At 24.9% G+C, this 20791-nt stretch overlaps 1 protein-coding gene across 1 annotated transcript in view; it reads right to left on the bottom strand.

The window, feature by feature from the left end:
* The window catches only part of LOC135929053 (putative cystathionine gamma-lyase 2), a 36529-nt gene extending 23027 nt beyond the window's left edge, over positions 1-13502 (bottom strand). The window contains exons 1-3 of the mRNA XM_065465543.1: positions 13297-13502; positions 3673-3754; positions 3537-3632 (exon numbers count right to left, since the gene is read on the bottom strand). Coding sequence (XP_065321615.1) covers positions 3537-3632; positions 3673-3754; positions 13297-13431 — 313 coding nt within the window. The 5' untranslated portion in view covers positions 13432-13502. The remainder of the gene's footprint in view (positions 1-3536; positions 3633-3672; positions 3755-13296) is intronic.
* Between the last annotated feature and the right edge of the window lie 7289 nt (positions 13503-20791).

A 20791-nucleotide genomic window follows, 5' to 3' on the forward strand; every position in this document is an offset into this window, starting at 1 on the left:
CCCATTAACACCGTATTACCATCAATCATCACACACAAAAATTTTTTCACACCTTTAATCTCTAAATACCAGACAGATATATCAGTCAATCCACCTTTAGATTGCATTCAACTCCTTCAATTATCTGACAGACTTGGTGGTCATGAATGGTTAGAATCACTCCCTAGTCGCAACCTTGGTAATCTCTTATCAGATGAACAACTGAGAGTAACCATTGGTCTACGTCTAGGTTGCGATATAGTACAGCCTCATGCCTGCGTCAAATGCAAATCACCCGTTGATTCAAAGGGTAGACATGGCTTAAATTGCATTTTTAGTCAAGGGCGACATCAACGCCACTCAGCTGTAAACCATATAATAAATAGAAGCTTAACAGCTGCACACATTCCTAACAATCTCGAACCATCAAATTTATCTCAAGTAGATGGTTTAAGACCTGATGGTATGACAACCATACCTTGGGCCCTCGGCAAATCACTCATATGGGACTACACGTGTGTTTCATCATTCCCTTCAAACATAAATTTCAATTTAATAACACAGGCTGAAATTAAAAAGATAAACAAATACAAAAATTTTAAAAACTTATTATTCACTCCAGTTGTGACTTCTACTAACGGGCATTTTTCGCCTTCAACATTTTTGTTTTTAAAAAATCTTGCTAATAAAATACGACTTTTCACAAATGAACCAAGAGAATTCCTTTTTATTCGACAAAAAATTCAAATAGAAATTTTTAGACACAATTATGGTTCCTTTTTGGGGACTCAATTATAGAATTTTATTTTTAATTATATAATTATAATTTATAAATTATAATATTTTTAATTATATATATACAATAATTTTATGAAAAAATCTATTAATTTACATTATATTCATATATATTTCTAAATTACATTATTTGGAATAGGAAGAGATAGATTGACAATAGATTTATTTACTGAAGCACATGAGGATCATAATCAGGGTTGCAATGTCTCCCCCGTTTCCCACAATTTTTTCCACAACATGCACAGACTTTTCTCCTGCAATTGAAACCTCATGCATATATCTCCCGTAATTTTAAATTTTCTACCGCATTAAAATTTTCAGCATTTTAACGTTTTTAAATGATAAATAATATATGTTTTATAAATATATATTTTGTTGAAATAATTGTTATGAAATGTTTTAATAAATTCAGTTCATCTATTAAATGAGTGATTGAATTAAAGAGTTAGACAAGTGGTAAGTGGAATGATTTGAGTTGTTATGGCATATCTATTAGATGGTTAACACTAATACTAGCGATTGATAGAATTTTAAAATTTTATCATCCTATAAAAAAAATATTTTTTAAATAAAAATTACAAAAGTAGTCCTATTATTTTTAAAAAAATTTCAGAAATGATTTGGCGGAGGCATAATTTCAATATAGAGAGTTTACTACATCTTGTCATGCAGTTGCAATCTGAAAATTGTTTTATTAATAATGATTGACAAAATAATAGTATAATTTTTTTCCAGGTAAAAATAAAAAATAAATTTTATGGCTATATTGCTAAAAACAACAATTCAAATGGTGCAAATTTCACCCTAATTGATAGCCTTTTAAACGAGGCATATATCTTTATTAAAATAATTTTACAATATTTATAATCAAAATATGATTTTTCGAATCCTATTTATAAATGTATCAATGGAACAAAAACTATGAATTGCTGTATTTTACAATTTAATAAATAGGTTAAAAATACCGAATATTAATACCTAGTTTGTATTATTTTTATGATTCCAGAAAAATATATTGTTTTAAAGTAGAGGAAAATTGGTTGAATTTTTCTTAATAACAATAAATGCCCATGATTAGAAAAAAATATGCGAACATGTATACCTTACTCCACTTGGAGGCCTCAAAGAAAGAAGAGAAATCGGCTTGCTCTGTCAATATTATATTATTATAAATACAAACTATTTATTATTATATTTTTTTAATAATTTTATTAAAGTTATTAATACTATTCGCATAAAATCATCCATTTTTTACATAAATATTTTACATTGGAAAATAAAGATCGTTTAAAATTAGTATATTTTTATAGATTTATAAATAAAGATCTTATTTTATAAAATTTGGTCACGCCAATCAGAACAAAGGATTTACTTTTGTACAATAAATAAAGCAAATCCAGTGCAAAGAGGTATAAATTAAAAGTAAAATATTACCAATAAAAATATAATAAAGGGATACAGACTTTGTTAAAAACAATAAAGTAATAATTATGAGATTAAAAGAAAACGAATAAGCCATATTCCCTAACCCGGCTGAAGGCAAGCACTTCTAGGGCCTGCTAAAAAAAATATCCACAATTTGAAAATTTTGACATGGTAACTCTGATCATAGTATAGTAAGCAAGATATAGAGTTTTAATAGCTTTCAATTTTTTTAAATTTTCAATTCATCCTTTATTGAGATCTCTTTGTTTTAACCCCCCCCCCCTCCCCCCTATCTCAAGTCATAGACCCGAGAATGTAATGATTAATTTTAATAGCATTCAATTTTTTTATATTAGCTTTCACTTGGAGATGTTTTTAGTGTTTTACCCTCCCCTCCTTCCTATCTTATGATCAACAGAGGACTTAGAGTTGATTTTAATCGTGTTGCACCAAAATCAAGAAAATGTAAAAAAAATAAAGAAAATTCTCTAAAAATATTTGGCCAAAATCACGAAAATGTAGAAAAATAATATTGTAGATAAAAGCTTCCAGTTGGAATACAACATATAAATCTATATATATTTTTATAAATTTTAAAAAAATATTTTTAATTAATTTTAAAAATAATTATGGTTATATCAAAATATATATCAAATAAAAAATTAAAAAATTTTTTAAAAAAAAATGCCCGGGCCGGATATTTTAAAACCAAATATTTTAAATGGCCATTATTAGCTATAAATATTAAAAATAAATATAATATATTTTTAAAAAATACGGGCCGGGTCTGAAAATATAAAACAGTTTTAAGAAAAAAAGGTAAGAAAATAATTCTTAACTTATTCTGAGAAATTAAGGGGAAAAAAATCTGATCGGTTCAATTTATTCTGAGCTAAATAATAAGTCAAATATAATTCACAAGCGAATATTTCGAAATTACAAACCCTAAAAAAATCTAGAACATGAAATCCTTTAGGAATAAAAAATTGAAGTAAAGGAATAAATGAAGGTCTTTTTTTTTTAATTTCTTGACAATTACTTTAAAAACAAACTAGATTTTTAAAATTTTACCTTGTGAGAGTAATGACAAAGTATAATTTATTGTTTAAACTTTGAAATCTTTTGCAATTTGAGTTTTATTTATTTATTAGAAATTAATTATTTAGATTAACTCCTTATTCATTAAAATTTTCCGTTAATAAGATTATTATAAAATTTTCAATTTGGTCGAAATATGAATAAAATTTTCAATTTGGTCTAAATATGAATAAATTTTTTATTTTGGTCCATATATGAATAATTTAATTCATATTATATTAACTAAATATATTCATTACCTCCATAAACATCGTCAACACATAAAATATGATCTCCTGATTTCAGTAAAGATATAATATTATTTAAGGCTGATAATCCAGAGGAATATGTGAGAGCTAATCTTTAATATATTAAATATAAAATTACATAAATTACCAAATTTTGCATCTTCTAAAGATGCAAGGCATGTCTCCAGAACCTCTCTACTTGGATTCCCACTTCGTGAATAATCATATTTCTAAAAAAAAATTTATATCAAAAATTTTTGTTAAATATTGTTTAGAATAAATGTTGTTGAAATAACTATTAAAAGTAACACGCAATATTTTTTAAAGTAAAGATGGGTAGTGACCAGGTTACCAGGTCAAATTTTCAAATTGCAGGGAAATTTGGTATTTTGCGGGTTATGAAAATTGCGGTAGAAATATAAAATTGCTAAAAAAATTTATCCCCCTAGTAATTATTATAATTACTTTATATAAATATTAACAAAGTCGGTAAAGTATTCTAATTTCAAAATAGGTAATATTTTTCAAAATAACTTCTTTGTAGTGGATTTACTTTATTTATATTATATATAAAAGAAAATAATTTGAATCTCCTCAAACAAGACCTCAATGTATATCGGTATTTTTAACATATTTATTATATTACAAAAACCAACACAATTGATGGTTTTTGTTATAAGGTCATAATATCTATACATTTATAAATCGAGTTATTGAAATCAAATTTTGATTGAAAATATTCTAAAATAAAAAATTTGCTTCATTTAAAAATATATTAGAGTAATATTTGAACATTTTAATATGATATTTTCAGCAATAGCGTCCTAAAATTTATTGTCAATTTTAAACTGTAAAGATGAACACATACAGCATAATTTTGTGAGTCTTTATTAAAAAAGATTCTTCTGATTGCAACTGCATATTAACAACATGTAGTGGATTTCCTACATGTGAAATTATTCCTAAATATGCCTCTGCCTTCTCGAAAAAATTTTCAAAATATTAGGACAGATTTATAATCTTTATCTAAGAAATATTTTTTTAAAGGTTCGTAAAATTTTAAATTCTATCGATGGCAGGTATTAATGATAACCACCTGATAGGAACTTGTCGCAACAACTCATACTATTCCAAGTCACACCACTCCACCAACTCTTTTAATTCATTAACTCTTTTGGTTGATGAACTACGTTAAAATATTTCATTACAATTATTTCGACATCCACGATAATACATTCACTACCTTCTTGCAAGAATTATGTAGTATATGGCATATACAGCCAATTAATATTAAGTCAACATTGTGCTCAATTCTGTAAATACACTTTGGGTTTTGACAAAATTCACTGAGGAATTATCAGCGCAGAAAGCTGACATGCAACTCATTGAAAATATCTGCTATATTTACCATTATATGGTTAGCTATGTCTTAAGATTTTTCACTATATCTGAAAAAAAAATTTAATAGTTTTATTGAAGCGCCTTTAATTTTGTTGAAATAGATGAGGATCGAAATGTTATAATATTTCCCTTTATAGATGCATCTGTTAGAATTGCATATGGATGTCCATCTTTCAAATGGTCAAGAATTGACCTCCTGGATTCAGGTCTTAAAACAATGGTGATAGCCTTGCTCATTTTTGTTCTACAAGTAAAGTTTTCACTTATCTTGGAGTCGTTAAATATTATAAAGGAAAGATTCGACCCACATTGTGATGATATATAGCTCTGTGAATGTTGAACTACATGTAGGTGATATCCGCAACTGTAGTTGCATATGTATTATTTCTTATTTTTGGAGCATATTTTTGTATTGCTGATTATAATAATAATGTGATTGAACGATAATAAATAAAATAATTATCAATGAAATAGGTACAACATTAACTTATTATGTATTTAAACGTGATACATGATAATTAAGCGCCTAGTCCTATAATGTTATACACAATGGAGAATCGCAGGGGCTGTCCGTAGCCCGACCCGACATTAAATATATTTTTCGGATTCGTATGGGTTGTAGCTGTCCGATCCGAAAAAATATTAATATAAATATTCTTAATAATCATTATAATTTATGTCAATTATAAAACCATATCATTTTCTATTTATCACATTTTATCCTTAAAATTTCAATAAGAATAACATGTCATTTTTAAATATTATTTTATAATTTACATAACAACCATATACCAAACTATTTTATGTAATTATATTTTAGTATATTGCATTGAATAGTTAACGATATTTATCATAGACAACGCTTACGTCCCTTTTTCATTTTTGTTTCCCTGCGTCACACCATCTCCGTTCTTTTTTTTAATAGTATTATTATATATTTTTCAAACATTTTTAAATATATTAAAATTTATTATAATGAAAATTTAAATTATTATACCTTATATTGATAATAAACTATATAATAAACATTTAATTTTTTTCTTTTGATCTTTTATTATGTAAATAAAATATACATTAAAAAATTATAATTTCCTTCCTTATTCATTAAATTTTGAAGCTTTCGATGGAAACTATTTCTCCATCAATTATTGATAAAATAGATAAAAATATATATTACATACTTTATTTTCATCATATTCTATCAAGTTAAAAAAAATATATTTTACTAATATCTATTCAATCAAATAGCCTCATATTTTCATATTAAAAAAATTATTTCAATGGATGCCAAATTAAAAAAATGTGAAAAGATTAAGAGCAATGAATATGAAGTAAGGGAAAATGCTAATTGCAAATCTGAGGTCAACAAAAAGTTTTTATTTATATATGAGGAAAACTGCATTTTTTATTAAATTATTTTAGGCAAAAATCAACTAGAAAGGCACAAATGAGCATTTATAATAGGGAGTAAAAAGAGTCAATTAACAATTAGCCTTTACTGATTCCAAAAAATTTAAAAGTTGTGCTAAATTATAAAAAAGAGTGTACAAAAGTGCTCACCATGTTTTGTGGACGTGATTTGAGATATTTGATGCAATTCATGGGGAAAGTTTTGTTGATTGTTGCCAATATTTTGCCAAAATTGGCTCAATATATGGAAATATTAATGTTAAAAGCATCATTCCATTCCCACGACAATTTCTAGAAATTTAATAGATATTGCTGATGGTATACGCAATATATTATTTCCGAAATATAATGCTTATATGAAAAGGATCGATGTGCTGATAACAAATATAAAAATATGATTAAATTATTTGTAAGATTCGATTGTATTTTAACTTTTTTATAATATTTTTTACAAATTAAATAAAATGCAACAATATATATCTTGATTAGATTACGGCCGTCAAATAAACTTTTATTTAAGGTGGCGATGAATAAATACACATAATTTTTTTTAGTTATTATAATAGTCAAACTCAATTATAAAATTTTATTCGGGTCGGGTTGGACTAAATATGTGTGCTCGGGCTCGGGTCGGGCTGGGAAAAAGTTTTTTAAATTAGGGCTCGGGTCGGGCTGCGAAAAATTACTTTGCAGACCTCTAATACACACAAAGACACATGAAAATGATAAAATATGAATGAATGATGTTGATTTATTATTGGATAAAAAAAACATGTGATTAAAGCGAGGATAGAAAGGATGAGATTTCAAACTTGACATGTTTTTTGAATAAATATTTAAAAATTTTTAAAAATATAAAATTAATCAATTACTGTTTCTCAAAATTATTATTTATATATTAAACGTTAAAATGTTTAAAAAAAATTGTGCGGGAAAAATTTAAAAATTGCGGTAAATTTATAATTGCGATAGTGAGATATCTGCGTGTAAACTAAAAAAATGCGGAAGTCTCCCGCTGACGGGCGAGACCTGGCAACCCTAGTAGTGACGCCATTTTTATAAAAGAATTAGCTAATTAATAGCGCCGCTACTTTTTTTCGAGAGCTATAGCTAAAAATTAGCTACTATAAAAAAATCAATTCATATCATAAGAATGATGATTATAATTGATATATAATTTTTTTTAAAAAAAACTTTAATTTTATAAGGGGGGGGGGGGCAATGAATTTAAAAAAAAAGAAGGTTTCCATTTGGATCGGAGAAAACCAGGGAACACAGAAATTTGGGCCAATTGTAAAATTTTATGGATCTTTAAAAAAATTAAATTTATTCAAATCCTTTTACCTCTTGCTATATATATTTGAATTTTAAATCGAAATGATAACATCTTATTCGTATTGATAAATATTAGTGCTGTAAAGTAACATCGTTACTATGACATTACATTTTTTGAGGAAATGAAACACCCTTCGTTACTTGTTTCAAAAGGTAATGAGTAACACGCTTCTTTTTTTTGAGTAACGGTAACACAAAATGTTACTATTTAATTTAATTTATTTGAAAAAATATTTTTTATTTTATTAAATTTTATTGAAGCCGAGTTTTTAATCCAGATCAACTATCAAATCTGCATTTTTTAAAATATTTATTACACATTTGTTGTCGAATTCTATATAGTAAAGATTGTTAATCTAATTAATATTATATTAATCAAATTATAAACAAAACTGCTGACAACAAATCTTTATACTAGGAGATAAAGCTTTAATCATAATAATAAATGATGGATTATCAACCAAAGACATTGACTGAACTGTATCAATTATAAACAGACAATGATTTTATCAATCAGTTTCTCCGAAGCATTTGAACGTGTAATATTACTCAATGTGGTTTGAATTATGTTTTTGCATTAAGTTGAAAATATTTTTCAAATTTTGGAAAAGGAAAATTAATATTATTGTTATTATCTTCTTCCAGTATAATTTGGTTAATATTATCTATGTATGACTAACTTATATCTATATCCATTTTAAATATTTTACACCAATTAGTTTGGATTTAATACAAATTTCATAAATATAAACTACAATATTAAATAGTAAAAAATAAATTTTAATTATGAAATTATGTATTAATTTTCGTTCAGTTATATTTATTATATTTTTAAAAGTAGCACGCTAACATGGCTATTTGGAACAAAAACAACTTTGCATGGAGCTATCTGAGTTCATAGTTCATACCAGTTTTTTTAAGTTTGTTGTACTATTCAATTAATAAAATAATTTTAGTTTTTGTAATTTTTAGTTTATTTTTATTTTGCAATATGAAAACCATAAGTTTATCAAAGAAACATTTACTTATAGTCCCAAAACACAGAGTATGTGTTCACTATAGTACCAAATTTAATTTATCATCAGCAACAAGTAACAACAATTGTTTGATTTTTTGAGCAGTAAATTTATCAAAAATAGGCAGTATTTCTATTATCAAAAAATTAATCTTTTTGCCATTTTTTATAGTTTTATTTTATTTTTCTATAATCCAATGCTGGATTTTTTGGTTTTCAGTAGAGGCGGACTTGTGATGCTGCGGCCTCATGGGCAAATATTTTCTAGCGGCTTCATTTCCAGCTTTTACCCGACCTTCGGCCAAGGACCCTTTAATGTCTATATTATATATTTTTGGACATAGATGTCTAAAACGATGGGTTAAACACAATATTTATCAATTTATATTAAAAAAACTCAAATGAAATGATAATCCCATATTTTATTTTAAGTTGCATATATATAAAATCATACTAATTGCAAATATAAAATTATTAATTATTGTACTATAAAATCTACATACAATACATCATATTGCACCGAGTATAAAACTTATTTTGTTTATATATAAAATCAGACATATTGCAAATATAGTTTGTCAAATAGAATTAAAATATAAAAATTATACGAATATTGTATAATTTTTAAGCTAATAAATCTCGCATAAACTCTCAACTTTGGCGCAAATAAACACATATTAAAGTTCGATTTACATCAATAATTCTTTTTCAACGGGCATTAAAAAAAAATACCTTCAATTAATCGTGTCCCATCATATTCTTCCTCAGCCCATTTTATATAATTTTAAATTTACTACATGTTCTTTCACAATTTTCTAATATATTGGTAAAAATAGATTAATGTATGCAGCTGTGTGGAGAGTAGGGCAGATTTACAATAGCATTACGTTACATAACATATCTCCCATTTTAAAAATATAACGAAGAGGTTCTATAACGATTATATTTTATTTATTTGTGCAACATAAAGTAACGTATGTTTTTCGTTACTTTTAATATATTTTTACGATTTTTTTCAAATCTTTTCATTATGGGATTTAGTATATATTGTTTTTCTTAATTTTCGTAAAGAATGAGAGCCATTGAAAAAGTGATTATTTGAGCATAGGAGGACAATGATAATATTTTGGTTAAAGCGAATTTTGTACTATAGATTGTGAAAAACAGATTATTCAGAGCTTCATTTAAAACCATTATCACTTTTTTTTATTTAACATTATATTAATTTACAAGATAGAACTGATAAATGGATTTTTTTTTATTTCCACAGTTTGTAGTACAAGGATAACTTGAAATCCTATCTCTCGATCTATTATTTGTAATAAATATACAGCACAAAATATCCAATAATATAAATATTTATTCATTACAATATATATTTACCAATCTCCTAGAGCTTTTATTTTGATTTGCAAATTCGAAAGATCAAACAGGAGATAACAATAATTTTATTTTGTCGAATGAATGCTTTAAATAGATGATTTTTATTAAATTAGACAATAAAATAGTAATAAATTAGTTTTTGCTTTTTTATTATACTGTTTTTTTAGACTTTTTAGAAAAATAAATCAATAAAATTCTTTATCACATTTTTCTATTATCATTTATTTTCAATTATGTAACGCAGAACTTTTTTGTATTTGTTACATGTTTTAAATAAAGATAGCATAACCGTTAGCTTTTTTTGAAGTGTTGATGGTAACTTAGCAGTTATATTTCATAGCGATAACCGTTAACCGCTATTAAGTATCATGCATAACTCTGGTTGTGTACATATCATAGCATCGAAGAGACTCATAGATACATATTAAGGATTGATTACTTTGGAGTTACTATTATTGTCATGTAATATTTCAACATTTATTATACTCCTCACTATCACAATTTAAAATCAATATTTTAATTAACTTGTTAAATCTTTATAAATACGGGCAAATGAAGACAAATTCATGTCGTAATTTGTCCTTGATTTTCTAATTATGAAACCTTCTACAAAGTCAGAAATATCTAAGATATTTATTTCATCAAATTCTTAGGATATAAATATTGCACATTTGTTTATGCTCTTTATCCACAGAAAATCTTATGTTGTTAAATTAAACTATTTTTGTAAGACGAATTGCTTAAAAATATAGAGATTAATAGGATGTTCAAGCGTTCATCTTTGCATTCATCACCACACATTTGTTAGACTTAGAGTTTTTAGCATATTATTTTGTATCTAAATGTTAGCTGGTAACTTATAATCATTTTCTTTTAAATTTGTATATTTTATAGCTTTATTTAGGAATGAGGTGAAAGTTATAAAGATAAGGAGTGAAAGTTATAAAGATAAGGAATACATAGCATCTTCAATCATTTTTCAAGCTTCAAAACCGATTTAACCTTTTAAATTTTCTCAGATTCTCAATTAAAGATTTAGCTATTGATATGGCCTGGTTCTTGCCTTATAGAGATCGGGAATAAGCTCTCTTCATCATATAACTATCTAAGGTCTTTTTCACGTGCCCATCACCTTGTTTCACCTATTTTTTTTAGACTTAGCAACCTCCTTTAGTCAGTGCCAAGATCAACTGCTTTTGTGTACTATATATTTTCAAACTAATAGTTTGCTACTTATATCTTTTTTTTAAATATTAAATTCCAATTTTATCCAGAACAACATTAATAACTTATTCACGGTTGTGTCTTTGACATAAAATTATTAGAGAACTTCTTTAGATTTTGATTTATCGAGAAGTTTCAGCTTTCCTTTTTCACTTTTACTCCTGAAAATAGCCTTTTCTAAATGGTGTCAAGTATTTTATCATTTTCTGATATGATCTGTATCATCTCAAGGAAATTCTATGATTTAAATTTTCAATTTCAAAATTGATAAGTGTTTCATTGTGGTTGGATTCTATGTAGGATTTGTTTACCTATTATCTCAAATATACACATTGTTACATGGATATTATTTTAAACTTAAATAAGGTTTCACTAAGTCTGTTTAAAAGCCAATTAATATAAAAATGTAATTTTCACATAGCTGCATTTTCGATATTGTAACTGAGATAATTCATTTGCAATAAAGCATTTCATGATAACGCTTTCGCGGTGATACATTTGCGCTAATGAATTTGCTTTAAGATATTCACAAAAACAAGGTATTAATTCCATGATATTATTTTCACTAAAATGCATTCGCATAAATAACTTTTCGCCGCGGTAATGCATTTCTCGCTAAAATATTCGCGGTATTGACATGTAACAGGGCTATATCATGTTAAAGTGAGGGGGATTAGTGTAAAAATTCTTTCTACAAAATATTTCTACAAGACTATCAGATGAAAAATAATAAAAAGAAAATTTATCCTTTTTTGAGAGGATTATAAAATTGTAATGAGTATATCTAAATAAGAGTAACACGAATTTAGTATATTTTATTTTATACTTGTTTTAATTAAAGTTCTGCCATATAATCTTTACTAGTCATTCCTCCTATTATATGATTTAATCGCAGGAAATAATATGACATAAGTTTAAACTTCTTTCTTTACATTAGCAAATATTTTTTAGTGCTAGAATCAGTCATATTTGCAAGATTACATATCTGTATTAGTTTATAGATACATTTTAATATACTTTTATTTAAAGCCTTTTTATTTTTAAAATATTTGAATGCAAAATTCATTTTAACCGATGAGCATATAATTCAATTACATATATATTAAAAATTATTATGGTTAATATAATAATAAAAAATATCTATAAAATGTTGAAACTTATATATAAAATATTAAAAAATATTATGGTTAATATAATAATAAAAAATATCTATAAAATATTGAAACTTATATATAAAATATTAAAAATTATAAATAAAAATAAATATTAATTAAATATTATTTTTTTCCCCTGTAGATATCAGTATAAGATTGTGATGGATATTTTTTTATCATGTAAAGGAATATATAAATTATTGCTTAGCCATGACACCTATTAATTATTAAAAACAATATTAATGTGCAAAATTATTTTAAGCAAAAAAATAAAATAATTATAGATAATTCCTAGCTATTAATGAATAAATTTGAGTTTAATGTAAAAGAATTTTTTTTAATAAAAATAAGGGTATTGCCATTTTTTTATATGGTTGTTTGAATTAAATAGAAAATATAAAAGGTTATTTACATATTCTGTGCTTTCATAATAAGTGTTTCTGCTCAATAACAACTACAAACCCTGTATATATGCATGATTAAAATTGTATCTGTCATACATTATAAAATTGTATCTGTTATACGTTTTAGACATGTATCTATATCTAGATCTATTTTTAGATGATGTATCCATATCCATTTAAAAAGTATCTTTTAACAACACAGTTATAACTAATTATTAACAATTTCACAAACTAAATTTGTGATAATAGTTAGTAAATTCTTCAGGTTTTAGGAAAGAGAAATTATATTTAAGATATAAAATATTAAATAATTAACTATATAAAACCTATTGAATATTGATAAGAAAGAAATTGTGCAAGCTAAATAATATAAATTATAAATATATTCTTTATAAACATACATTGTAAATAATATATCAGATTATTCGATTATACATAAAAACAACCTCAGGTTGTCCAGGTGATTTTTGTTTAAAGGTTGTGGCTAATGATATGGGAGGAACAAGAGGTAAAAAATTCCAATCTTCAGGTTTTTGACCTGAATGTATTGCATGAGTGGCAAAATGATTAAAAGTTGACATTTGAAATATATGGTGCTAAATAAAAGGATATACTCTATTTTTCCTAAAATGATTAATCAGCTTTTTAGGAATAATGCCTTTTACCAAAATTAAATTGACATTTTGTCAAAGATATGATTTCAGATTTTGATAGGCCATGTTTTAAATTGTTTTATATTGTTGGGATTTTATAGGCTGGGCGCATTAATTTTTAAAAATTGATAAATTATTTAACTTCTACTAATTGAAAGGGGCAATTTGACATAAAAATTGCCAGTGTCAAAGCACTATCGGGTTGTGAAGTCAACAAAATTTTTAATTTTGGACGTGCCTGATACATTATTAGAATGATTGGTATTTTTCTTAAAGATATTAAAATTATTTTTAATGTTTGTTAGGAATATTAGAAACTGGTGTACATACAATATCCTCTCAATAGAATTATTATTATCAACCTCATTTAACTAAAAAATGGTTATATACCTTTGACATTTTTTAGATATGCTGAGACATCTTTGTGGAATTTGGGAAATTATGTTAATTGACAATATGCATATTTTCTTGTTATTAACTATATCTTAGGTAATTCCACATGTTCGAACATTTCCGAACCTTCTATAAAATATTGCAATCATGTTTTAAATTAAACTTAAATAAATTATTATAATTCTAGTTATATAGTATGATTAAAAAATGTTTATCCTTATATATAAATATGGATTTTGTCACAAATCTAAAAATGTCATACATCTTTTATCATATAATTTTATTTAATCTTAAAAGAGCGAAATAAAATAATGATAATTACAATACTTATCTAAAACTAAGTATATATTTTTTTAAATTATCTTGACAAAAAAAAAAATGTCAAACTATAAAAATTAAAATTTTAAATATATTAATTGAAATAATAAAAAGTAATAATGATTATTAGAATGATAATAATAATAGCAATTATAAATATTAAAAATAATGTTTATTTTGACATAGGTAACATTCTATAATATATCATAATATTATGAATATCTGAGAATCTTTGCACTTTTAAAATTATATTGAGATTTGAGGAGTTGCTCTAATAAAAAAAAATAAGCTTAAAGACTTTTGTGAATATATTCTGAAAACTAATATATCATGAGGAAAATAAAAAATAATTTAAAATTTATGATATAATAAATTAATTTATAAATCATAATTTTTAAAATAAAATTTTATGTTTTATTAAGTATAAATGATAATTTTTTCAATAAAATTGACATTAAAGGAAAGTTAGAATTTCCCAGGAAAATAAAAATTTCCCGTTATTTCCAGGAAATTTTTCTATCTTTACATCATGATGTATTCGAATTATTATTATGCTATATATTTGAGTTCAGTTTTATAAAGAATCCAAACGGAAAAGCTAATATTGTAAAAATAAATATGAAGAAGATTTTAATTTTTGAATCGGAAGAGATGAAAAAAAGTTTTATTTATAATCATAAAGAGTATTCATAAGAAAGATAGAAAAAAAGAAAGTGGTTCCTCTAGGCGAATAGTTATATTACTACACAACTTGTCGCGCATATAAGTCAAATTTTATTTAATGGTACCAAGTTAAATGCGTTAATATGTTGCTATGATTATCGGCATATTCATTATAGGCATATGATAACATCTGTTTCATATGCAATTTTTATAAAGTTTAAAGATAACTTAAGTAATGATTCTACCTTAAATTTTCTATTTTTTTGATTCTTTATTTTTATATTTTGTATTAATAATTTATATTTTATAAAGCATTATTTTTGTTACCAACTCATTTATTATAACTAAATCCTATGTTTATTTAAATTTTTTAATATAATTGTATTATATACTTGATACTAGGGCTGGGAACCAATAGTAAAAACCCAATATTAACAAAATATTGTATTAGTATTGGTATTGGGTCTAAAATATTGGTATTGGTTTAAACAATATTTTCTATTTCTTGTATTGGTATTGCTATTGGTATTGGTTTATATTGGTATTGGTTTAAATTCAAATTACTAATTAAGAGAATATAAATAGTGATTATAAAGCCCTTAATTTCTAATTTTAAATAAACATGGGGAAAAAAATCATGATACCATAAAATCAGGGCTAAGAACCAATTCTCAAAATTTTAATGAATTCAAATTTTTTTTTAAATTAGGAATTTATTAGGTGATGTTAATATAAAAAATTTTGATTTAATCATATATTTTTTGTATCAACAATAATAAACGTATTGATTTTGAACCATTTTATTTGTCACAAAGAACATAGCAAAATAAGTAAGCTAAAAATGTAACATAACTGTCTATTTATACAAAATATAATGCAAAAGAATGATATAATTTTAATATAAGAAGAGGAAATAATTTTATGTATTTAAGAAGAATCTTGCATGCGCATCCAACTTTTTAGGCACAGGCAAGCTTGTATAGTATGCTCATCTAGTGAACAACGTTGGTCTGTTATAACATACCGTCCTTCTGAAAAAGCCCTTTCAGAGCTAGATGAGGTGGCCGGAATTGCTAGATAATCTCTAGCAATTTTTGATAATACTGGATATCTATTTTTATTTAATTTCCACCAATCTAATGGATTTGTATCATTGGAAATTGTGGCTTCATCTACGTATTTACTTACTAAGTTGTTATTATTATGAGGTTTCACCTGATAAATTTTGCCATAAAAGGATAATTTTTTGTTATTTTGTGCTTCATTTGTAAGTTCCGCTGAATTGTTATTATTTATTTTATAAATATTGTATTCATTAGTAAGATATCCAATAAGAGTTTCCATATTATTATGCTTTAATAAATGACTTGATAGTTTAAATCTTGGGTCAATCATTGTTGAAATAATAAAGAGGTGTTTATTATAATTATAGTATTTATTAAGTTTTGTTAAGGCAGCTAAAGAAGTTGTCTTTAAAATAGCATTGGGATTATTATTATAACTCTCCACATGCTCAAAAATACTGAAATATAAAGGAATAATTGTTGAAATTGTTGGAGTATTAGCACATGAGGCCATCTCTGTAGCAAATTTAAATGGTTCCAGAAATTCTCGGTATATTTCTATATTATTCCAGGCTAAGGCGCTTATATAATTTTCTTGATTGGTATATGTTGTCAAATAGGGTTTGAGCAATATTGCTCTTTCAAGCATTTGGTATGTTGAATTCCAACGTGTTGGTATATCCAAAATTGGGTGAGGAAATTTTAAGTGTGGATTTTTTTCAAGATATATTTTTTCGAGTTTATTAAATTTAGATATAGAAAGTTTAAAAATTTTTTAAAAATTTCTTATTTTTTTTAAAGTTGTATTTAAGTGTTCCAATGCAGCCATGACAGCCAAATGTATAATATGGCAAAAGCGTTTGCACACATTATCAAAATTATCTTTTTGTTTTAAAATTTTTAGAAATGCTTATTACTTGCATTGTCTAATGTAATGCAAAAAAAATCAATTTCAAATTTTACTTTTTTATTTGTTTTATTTTATACGATAGGATAAAGGCTTAAAAAAAATTATAAAAAAACAATATTAATACAAAATTCTAATAACTTTTAATACAGAATTAAAAATAATAATAGAATTATGTGCTGATTTAAAAGGAATAAAATCTAATAAATGATTATTTAATTTAAAATCATTATCAATATAATGAATTGTTATGCCCATAAAGGGTATTTTATTTGGAGAGGACCAAATGTCCATTGTTAAGGAAAATTTAGATGTAATGTTAGAAAGTACAGATTTTAAATTGATAAAAGAACTATGATATTTTCATAATTTCTATTTTTAGTGTTTTTCTAGAAACTAATGTTAGTGAAGGGTTACAATATGCTATTAAATTTTTAAAAGTGATATCCTCCTCAACTATTGAAAAGGCTAAATTATTTTGAATGAAAAAGTTTATAATTAAATTATTTAAATTAGCTTTATTATTTATATTATTAAGTAAAAATGATTTTATTGTCTTAATTTTTTTACTGCCAATATTTATTTGCTCACATTTCTTATATAATGTTGGGTGGATGGATTTAAGATGTGTCCATAATCCTGAGGTTCCAAAATTGGGAAGTGATATTTTTTTTTTACATTTATTACAAATTGCCTTTTTTTTATTAACACAAGTAGTATAAAATTCCCAGATTTTTGCTGAATTTCGTCTTTTATTAGATATTGATAATTCTTCTTGTTCCTTACCGCTATTATTATTAGTACTAACAACAGCATCTATATTTATTAACTCTATTTGGTCTTCATTTATTATAATATCCTAAATAAATAAATAAAATTGATAGATATCATGTAAAAAATTTACTTCCATAATAAAAATAAACTATAATTATAAATAACAGAAATATTGATATCACAGTATTATTTGGAAGAAATAACAGATGTAATCAGTTTTTGCAATGAAAGTAAAAAAAATACCACGATATAATTATCCACGATAAACCCAAATAATTATGTTATTTTTAATATTGGTATTGGTTAAAATTTTATTTAAACAATATATCAAAACCAATATATTTAGGTAATTGGTATTGGTATTGGTTGTAAAAGCAATACCAATATTTAAATATATATTGGTTTATATTGGTATTGGTATTGTAAACCAATATTATATTGGTATTGGTCTCACCCCTACTTGATACACTACCCGCAGAAGTGTTGTCAGCCCAGTCCGCCCAAAGCCCATTGGTAATTCTTTTAGATCTAGGCCTGACCCAAATTTCTATAAATGGAATTACAACATAATCTTGATTCAAAGTTTGAAAATTTTAATAAACTTTAAATTTATTGATATGCATAAATTCTAATTATCCGTCATGTTTAACAATAAACAATTTAGATTTCTATTTAATATTTAAATATCATCAAAATAGTTGATGATATTTTTGTCTCACAAATATTATATGTTAAAATATTATCAAATCACATATTATATTTTAGAAAAAATAAACATTGATGAAATGATTTGGTTAATGATAAATACTGACAACCTATATCAAATTTCTAAAACACAATAGACTTTGATATTTGAGTAGGATATAAATATTTCTAATCATTTGTTAGTTTGAAATATTTGATCTCAAAACGATATTCTCTAAAAATTACATTTAGAAAAAAAATTCTTATTGAAGTTAATTACAAATCTGCCAAGGAGCGCTTGAACTGAACCATGTTTATTACTTTATAAAAAAAAATCGAGACTTTCGAAATATAATTCTTTGAAAAATAATTTAATTCGAATAAATTGCCATATTTTCCCATAAGTTGGATTTGTATTTACAACTTTTGATATAATTATGCACATCTTTCTGAAGATAAAATCAAGCTAAAAGACATTATAGTTAATTAGGTATTTATTTTGAGACGATAAAATTAAATATCATAAAATTTTTTTAAATACTATGATTTTTTGAGAGTTGAAATTTAAAAATGAAGAATCTGTTAAATCGGCTATAACCATATAATATAATTATATTTTTAATAATAAGATAAAAATATATACATAAATTTTAAGGACATTCTTAAGATTTTGGTAAGTAATAAAAACATGTCTTTTTTTACAATAATGATAAGTATATTATTAGGATACCGACATAGGCGTAGACAAGATTTTGCAGTGGGGAGATAGAGGGGCACTATTAGATTGGTATTTTATCCAAAAATTATATTAGAAATCTTTAAGATCACATATTGTAGATCTTTGGCTATGTTAATTTTTATATAATATTTTTGGGTCTTTACATTTTTTTATAAAATTGCATTTTTTCTTAAAATTTTTAATTGTAGTCATTTCAAAAAATGATTCACTTTTACTTATTTTTCTTTCAAATTATTGTTTATAGTAAGGTGGGGCAACAGAGGTGTATTGTGAGGGGATAAGAAGAGAAAGTGATACAATTGGCCCCGTACCTTATCAAACAAGCAACAATTTTTCATTTCCTTCTTCTAACTATTCTACCTTTTTCTTCCTTCTAAGCTAACAATACAGGGCCCTTTTTGGGGCTAAACACCCATTTTAGGGCTAACCTCTTCCAATGTTTTGTGAGAGAACACCCTGAGTACTCTAAGGTTCAGTATAGCGGTGCATACAATTGCCTTTCTACATTTCTGCTGCTGGTCAACTTTCACGTATTATTGATGTCCAAAAATTCCGGAGTCCAGGAATGGATGATTGATTGACAACTCTGGTGCTAGACACCCAAGGGACGAAGTGTAGTCTATCATTAACTAGCTAGAAGATTCTCTTTTCGACATAGACCGTGATTCTGGTGCACCCAGGTTGGCCAGATCCATGGATCGGTGACATCCTAACTGGATCGGGTTATGCAGATTTTGACTTCCTGATAATTTATTATTTATTTTTAGCTCTCTATTCAAATTTTGAAAAGGGGCTGTGCTCCCCAAAATAATTTTAATCTCTTTTCTGTTATTATTGTTATAAATTGAAATTTATATATATTTTTTTATAGCCAAACGGCACCTTTATAACATATAAGATAAAAGGGTTTTATTTTTCCATATTTTTAGATTCATTTTTTATTTTATTATCAAATATAAGAATTTTGATTTCTATTTTAATAATTTTTATGGATATTAGAAATTAAAGATTAAAAAAAATACTTTTGTGAAAATATTAAACCAAAATATTGGCTAAAAAAAACTGGTTGGAGAAGCAGATGCAATAACAATCTACACTGATGACAGGATTTAAAATTTTTCACTTTAATTCAATAACGCTGCTCTTGACCCATTGGTATATTTTACAAAATATACTGACCCATTAATACTTTAAAAATCTTTTCTTTAAGAAATACAAACTCCATAGATTTTCGCCTGTTTTTATACATATAGAATGAGGTTCATCACTAGCATAATTTTAAGTGAAAACTTTTACTTTAATTAGCCTCGATCGAGATTTAAACTCCAAAGATATTGCAATATTGAAATAAAAATTTTACAAGATGGCTTAGAATTTATACAACTGTTGGGATTGAACCGATTTAGCAACACTATCGGTAATAAATAATATAATTTAAAAAAAATATTTTAAACGATTATAGGAATTTGACATTTTAAAATAGGTAGATTGTTAGGATTAGTCAATCTACTTAGAAAGAAATAATAAATTAGAATATTTTTTATAAAGTTCTTTTGCCAATAAACAATTTTTTATTGATTGATATTTAAAATAATTAAATCAATAAGATATTCCTAATCTAAAGTTTAAAAAATTTATTAACACTGTGGAAACTTAATCTTGCAGTCTTCCGAGTATTGATTATAGTAGATAATAGAGCGAATCTAAGAGTAAATAGTTTATTAAATTTAATGTTCATATATTGAA

Source organism: Gordionus sp. m RMFG-2023, chromosome 4, assembly GCF_954871325.1.
Source record: "Gordionus sp. m RMFG-2023 chromosome 4, tfGorSpeb1-WG-v2, whole genome shotgun sequence".
Lineage (NCBI taxonomy): Eukaryota > Metazoa > Nematomorpha > Gordioida > Chordodea > Parachordodidae > Gordionus > Gordionus sp. m RMFG-2023.